The 7,500-nt window shown below is 33.1% G+C and overlaps 2 protein-coding genes across 2 annotated transcripts in view; both read left to right on the top strand.

Moving 5' to 3' along the window:
- The window catches only part of LOC133657067 (endothelial PAS domain-containing protein 1-like), a 113,578-nt gene that overhangs the window by 71,860 nt on the left and 34,218 nt on the right, over positions 1–7,500 (top strand). The window lies entirely within an intron of this gene.
- The window catches only part of LOC133657066 (endothelial PAS domain-containing protein 1-like), a 30,153-nt gene continuing 26,674 nt past the window's right edge, over positions 4,022–7,500 (top strand). Inside the window, exon 1 of the mRNA XM_062057970.1 lies at positions 4,022–4,208. Within this exon, the coding sequence (XP_061913954.1) occupies positions 4,160–4,208 (49 nt within the window). The 5' untranslated portion in view covers positions 4,022–4,159. The remainder of the gene's footprint in view (positions 4,209–7,500) is intronic.

Here is a 7,500-nt window from a genome sequence, read left to right as displayed (position 1 = left end):
GAAAATGTTTTTAATTTATTTATCTTATTTTATTATTATTTTTTTAAAAGGACCTTATTTTCGCCATACCTGGTTGTCCAAATTAGGCATAATAATGTGTTAATTCCACGACTGCATATATCGGTATCGGTTAATATCGGTATCGGTAATTAAAGAGTTGGACAATATCGGAATATCGGATATCGGCAAAAAGCCATTATCGGACATCCCTAGTTGAAAGTAAACGAAAAACCTAATAAAAATGTATCACTTTATGAGTGGGGCACTTTTTGGATCCCAAATATATTTAGTGGTATTTTATTGATCTTTTCACTGTGATTACTCAAAAATATTAAGGAATTAAAATCAATGCATTATTGATCTTTCATGGCCCTTATTACTAAATACTCCATATTTCAGTTTTACTATAAAAAACAAAGTTGTTTTTGACATAAAAGCCATAAAACCTCATTTTTATTACTTTATATCAACTTGAAGTTGATATAGAGATTTACTGTAAATAAAAAATAATGATAATAATTTGACTTATTTTTAACAATTTAATGACTGAGACCCTTTATGGTCCCGGGACCCCTAAAGGTAAAATAAATGTTAAAAAACATATATTTTCTTATGGTTTAAAAATGAAAAATATCAAATCGTTTTTTTTTTTTGTTTTTTTTTTTGTTTTTAATTTTTATTAAATCCACATAAAAAAACACAAGATACACTTACAATTAGTGCACCAACCCAAAAAACCTCCCTCCCCCATTTACACTCATTCACACAAAAGGGTTGTTTCTTTCTGTTATTAATATTCTGCTTCCTACATTATATATCAATATATATCAATACAGTCTGCAAGGAATACAGTCCGTAAGCACACATGCTGGTCCACTAATAGTACTAACCTTTAACACTTCATTTTACTCATTTTCATTCATTACTAGTTTCTATATAACTGTTTTTATATTGTTTTACTTTCTTTTTTATTCAAGAAAATGTTTTTAATTTATTTATCTTATTTTATTATTATTTTTAAAAAAGGACCTTATTTTCACCATACCTGGTTGTCCAAATTAGGCATAATAATGTGTTAATTCCACAACTGCATATATCGGTATCGGTTAATATCGGTATCGGTAATTAAAGAGTTGGACAATATCGGAATATCGGATATCGGCAAAAAGCCATTATCGGACATCCCTAGTTGAAAGTAAACGAAAAACCTAATAAAAATGTATCACTTTATGAGTGGGGCACTTTTTGGATCCCAAATATATTTAGTGGTATTTTATTGATCTTTTCACTGTGATTACTCAAAAATATTAAGGAATTAAAATCAATGCATTATTGATCTTTCATGGCCCTTATTACTAAATACTGCATATTTCAGTTTTACTATAAAAACAAAGTTGTTTTTGACATAAAAGCCATAAAACCTCATTTTTATTATTTTATATCAACTTGAAGTTGATATAGAGATTTACTGTAAATAAAAAATAATGATAATAATTTGACTTATTTTTAACAATTTAATGACTGAGACCCTTTATGGTCCCGGGACCCCTAAAGGTAAAATAAATGTTAAAAAAAACATATATTTTCTTATGGTTTAAAAATGAAAAATATCAAATCGTTTTTTTTTTGTTTGTTTTTTTATTTTTAAATTTTTATTAAATCCACATAAAAAACACAATATACACTTACAATTAGTGCACCAAGCCAAAAAACCTCCCTCCCCCATTTACACTCATTCACACAAAAGGGTTGTTTCTTTCTGTTATTAATATTCTGGTTCCTACATTATACATTAATATATAGTCTGCAAGGGATACAGTCCGTAAGCACACATGGTTGTGCGTGCTGCTGCTCCACTAATAGTACTAACCTTTAACACTTCATTTGACTCATTAATTACTAGTTTCTACGTAATGCCTGGTTCACACCAACGGCGCTTGCCGCGCTTTAAAGCGGCGAGCAAAGCGCCGTCATTTTTGTCAATTTTTCCACGAATATCCCGATCTCCGAAGTAATGTTATGCTTTGATACGCTCTGATACGAATTAGTTGCCGCTTTGTTACCATTCCTCACGATTTGATCCCGCTTTGATACGCTTTAAATCACGCTTTGATACGTTTTATTACGCTTTATTGAACTTTATTATGCTTTGATGCGATCATGACGCTTTAAATCAGGCTCTGACACGATTATCAAGCTCTGTTGTGCATTGTTACAACAAAAATAAGGAAAAAATTTATTTTTTCAATTTCTCTTTTTTTTTCGTTATATTATGTTTATTATTTATTATTTATTATGTTTTATATCTTCATTGTCATCTTAATAAATATCTATCTTTCATTTCTTATGGTAGTTGACTGTCATGTCTGTGTTCATGTTTTTGTTTGGCCATGTGCTGTTTTGTTTATTGGACACTTCCTTAGTTCCTTGTTTCACTTCCTGGTTTTGTTTGTCACCATAGCAACCATTAGTTTCACCTGTTCCACGTTTGGACTCACACACACCTGTCTCACGTTTTCACAGTCATGTCACGCACCTGTTCACAGTTAGTCACGCACCTGTTTTCACTTATCATGTCACTATATAGGCTTTTCTGTTTCTGTTGTTCGTCCTGGCGACATCATACATTCATGCCATGTTCACAGTTCCTTGTCACGTAAGTTTTTGTTTGTTTCATAGTCTAGTTTTTTACTTCCGCCTTTGTGCGCGCTTTTTGTTTTGTCATAGCCAAGTTTGTTACCTCCTCTGTGAGCGCCTTTTGTTTGTACCTTTTGTTTGAGTTTATAGTAATAATTAAACTATGTCTTTACCTGCACGCCACGTCCGTTCCAATTCTTTTGCACCACGGGAGAGCAAACCACGCCAAAGACCAAGTCTTGACAGTTGACAATAATAAAAGGCATTTCTTTTATTTTTTATATTCATTTATTTTTTCAATTTCTCTTTTTTTTCCGTTATATTATGTTTTATATCTTCATTTCTTTTATTTCTTTGTCATCTTAATAAATATCTATCTTTCATTTCTTAAGCTAGTTGACAATAATAAAAGGCATTTATTTTATTTTTTATATTCATTTATTTTTTCAATTTCTCTTTTTTTTCCGTTATATTATGTTTATTATTTATTATTTATTATGTTTTATATCTTCATTTCTTTTATTTCTTTGTCATCTTAATAAATATCTATCTTTCATTTCTTATGCTAGTTGACAATAATAAAAGGCATTTATTTTATTTTTTATATTCATTTATTTTTTCAATTTCTCCTTTTTTTCTGTTATATTATGTTTTATATCTTCATTTCTTTTATTTCTCTGTCATCTTAATAAATATCTATCTTTAATTTCTTATGCTAGTTGACAATAATAAAAGGCATTTCTTTTATTTTTTATATTCATTTATTTTTTCAATTTCTCTTTTTTTTCCGTTATATTATGTTTTATATCTTCATTTCTTTTATTTCTTTGTCATCTTAATAAATATCTATCTTTCATTTCTTATGCTAGTTGACAATAATAAAAGGCATTTCTTTTATTTGTTACGCTTTAACGCCGCTTTAAAGCGCCGTCAAAGCGCCGTTGGTGTGAACCTAGCATAACTGTTTTAATATTGTTTTCCTTTTTTTTTTAATTCAAGAAAATGTTTTTAATTTATTTATCTTATTTTATTGTATTTTTTTTTTTAAAAAGGACCTTATCTTCACCATACCTGGTTGTCCAAATTAGGCATAATAATGTGTTAATTCCACGACTGTATATATCGGTATCGCTTGATATCGGTATCGGTAATTAAGAGTTGGACAAAAATGCCATTATCGGACATCCGTAGTCCTCAGTAGTCACGTACACATTTGTGTGAATTATGCAAAATTATTGAAATTTGGTCCCCATGAACCATATTAATTACGTGTGTGTGTGTGTGTGTGTGTGTGTGTGTGTGTGTGTGTGTGTGTGTGTGTGTGTGTGTGTGTGTGTGTGTGTGTGTGTGTGTGTGTGTGTGTTGTGTTGTGTTGTGCAGGAGCAGCTCGGATCGCCGCAAGGAGAAGTCACGTGACGCCGCTCGCTGTCGCCGCAGTAAAGAAAGCGAAGTGTTCTACGAGCTGGCTCACCAACTTCCTGTGGCTCGCAGCATCAGCGCTCACCTGGACAAGGCGTCCATCATGAGGCTCGCCATCAGCTTCCTGCGCACACGCACGCTCTTTGCCACAGGTGCACACACACACACAACCTGTTTTATTGTGACGGTACTCGAGGTCCTCAGATTGTCGGTAGTGCGCGGTGGTGTGTGTGTGTGAGCAGTCGTGGTCCTCAGATTGTCGGCAGTGCGCGGTGGTGTGTGTGTGTGAGCAGTCGTGGTCCTCAGATTGTCGGCAGTGCGCGGTGGTGTGTGTGTGTGTGTGAGCGAAGGACAGAGTGCGGTTGAGTGAGGACAACACACGTGTTTACAGTCACGGTGCTCAGATTTAAAGTCAGATAGAAGACAAGATTGGACAGGAAGTCGACAACTTTGTCCAGCATTGGACGTCTGCTGGCATTGCTGCTGCCAGCCATAACATCCCCGCACTGTGGCGCCAACATGCTGGCATGCACGCACACACACATACACAAACACACACACACACACACTCACAGTTTAGAGTGTAAGTCAATTGTGCGTCAAAGATCAACAAGGTATCCATTTTATTTTTGAAGCTTTTTCACAGGAAGGACTTTTTCACAGCGTTATCAATAGTTTAGCCTAGCATCATTAGCCTAGCCTAGCATCAATAGTCTGGCCGTGTATCATTAGCGTAGCCTAGCATCATTGGCCTAGCCTACAACCATTAGTTTAGCCCAGCCGAGCATCATTAGCCTAGCATCATTAGCCTAGCCTAGCATCATTGGCCTAGCCTACAACCATTGGTTTAGCCCAGCCGAGCATCATAAGGCTAGACTAGCATCATTAGCCTAGCACATACTTGCCAACCCTCCCGGTTTTACCGGGAGACTCCCGGTATTCAGCGCCTCTCCCGATAACCTCCCGGCAGAAATTTTCTCCCGACAAACTCCCGGTATTCACCCGGAGCTGGAGGAAATTCAAGTATTTATTTTATTTATATGTATAATAAAATAAATATATATATATATATATATATATATATATATATATATATATATATATATATATATATATATATATATATATATATATATATATATATATATATATATATATACATATATAGCTAGAATTCACTGAAAATCAAGTATTTCATACATATATATATATGAAATACTTGAGTTGGTGAATTCTAGCTGTAAATATACTACTCCCCTATTAACCACGCCCTTAACCACGCCCCCAACCACAACCCCCGCCCCACCCCCGACCACGCCCCTCCACCCGCCACCTCCCGGTATCGGAGGTCTCAAGGTTGGCAAGTATGGCCTAGCCTCATTAGCCTAGCTTAGCATCATTAAGCTAGCCTAGCATATTAATCTAACCTAGCATCATAAATCTAGACTAGCCTCGTTAGCCTAGCATGATTCACCTACATTAGCATCATTAGCCTATCCTAGCATCATTAGTCTAGATTAACATCATTAGCCTAGCCTAGCCTCATTAGTTTAGACTAGCATACTTAGTCTACAATAGCGACATTAGCCTTGTATATATATATATATATATATATATATATATATATATATATATATATATATATATATATATATATATATATATATATATATATATATATATATATATATATATATATATATGCATTTAAATCCTTTTTTTTTTTTTAAATATATATATATATACATACAGTATATATGCCCTGTGATGAGGTGGCGACTTGTCCAGGGTGTACCCTGCCTTCCGCCCGATTGTAGCTGAGATAGGCTCCAGCGCCCCCCACGACCCCGAAGGGAATAAGCGGTAGAAAATGTATATATATATATATATATATATATATATATAGAGTATATATATATATATATATATATATATATATATATATATATATATATATATATATATATATATATATATATATATATATATATACTGTATATATATATATATGCATTTAAATAAATTAAAATATATATACTGTATATATATATATATATGCATTTAAATAAATTAAAATATATATATATATAAATTAAAATAAATAAATAAATAATTTAAATATATATATATATATATATATATATATATATATATATATATATATATATATATATATATATATATATATATATATATATATATATATATATATATATATATATATATATATATATATATATATATATATATATATCTCATTACACCCCTAATTGTAGTGTTGTAGTATCTTAGTGTTGAAGTATTGTTGTATTGTAGTATTTTAATGTTGTAGTATTGTATATGTGTAGTGTTGTAGTATTGTAATATTGTAATGTTATATATTTTTAGTATTGTAGTGTTGTAGTATTGTAATATTGTGGTATCATATATTCGTAGTATTGTGGTATTGTAGTATTGTAATGTTGTAGTATTCTATATTTGTAGTATTGTGGTATTGTAGTTTCGTAAAGTTGTAGTATTGTAATGTTGCATATTTGTAGTATTGTTGTATTGTAGTATTGCAACGCTGTAGTATTGTATATTTGTAGTATTGTAGTGTTGTAGTATTGTAATATTGTAGTGTTATATATATATGTGTAGTATTGTATATGTGTAGTATTGTAATGTTGTAGTATAGTGTAATTATAGTTTTGTAATATTGTAGTGTTGTATACTTGTAGTATTGTAGTGTTGCAGTATTACAGTGTTACAATATTGTATATTTGTAGTATTGTCCAATTGTACTGCACTGGTTGCGAGTTGTACTGCTCTGACTTGGGAAGTCAAGTTTTGAAAGGTGCAAAAAGAAAGTAAAACAAAGAGTGTTCCAACAAAAAGTGATCATGTGATCAAGCGGGATGGTTATGTAACAGGAACAGTTCTGCTAAGAATGTGTGTCAAAGTGCACGACTCAGTCTCCTCTGGGACCCAACACAAACTTGCAGGGTCCTCAGAAGGCACAGGACTGTTGGACCCCATCCAGACTTGACTTCTGGGTCGTGTGGGAAAAAGTAGACACCAATCTGAAGGAAATACTGCAGGAACATTGAACTTCCTTCTGGCACAGCCCTGCTGCAAACATAACACACACACACACACACACACACACACACACACACACACACACACACACACACACACACACACACCCTGTACAATGAAGGCAAGGTAGACTGGACAAGGAAGGCAGGGTAGACCCTGGACCAGGTAGGCAGGGTAGACTCTGGACAAGGAAGGCAGGGTCGACTCTGGACAAGGAATGCATGATATGGTATGGTATGGTATGGTATGGTATGGTATGGTATGGTATGGTATGGTATGGTATGGTATGGTATGGTATGGCATGCTCTTTATTGTCATTGCACAAGTACAACAAAATCAAATTTTCACCCCAAAGCCGTTTAA

Source organism: Entelurus aequoreus, linkage group LG09 (assembly GCF_033978785.1).
Source record: "Entelurus aequoreus isolate RoL-2023_Sb linkage group LG09, RoL_Eaeq_v1.1, whole genome shotgun sequence".
Lineage (NCBI taxonomy): Eukaryota > Metazoa > Chordata > Actinopteri > Syngnathiformes > Syngnathidae > Entelurus > Entelurus aequoreus.
The sequence above is the reverse complement of the archived record's forward strand: the minus strand, read 5'-3'. Positions and strand labels throughout refer to the sequence as shown.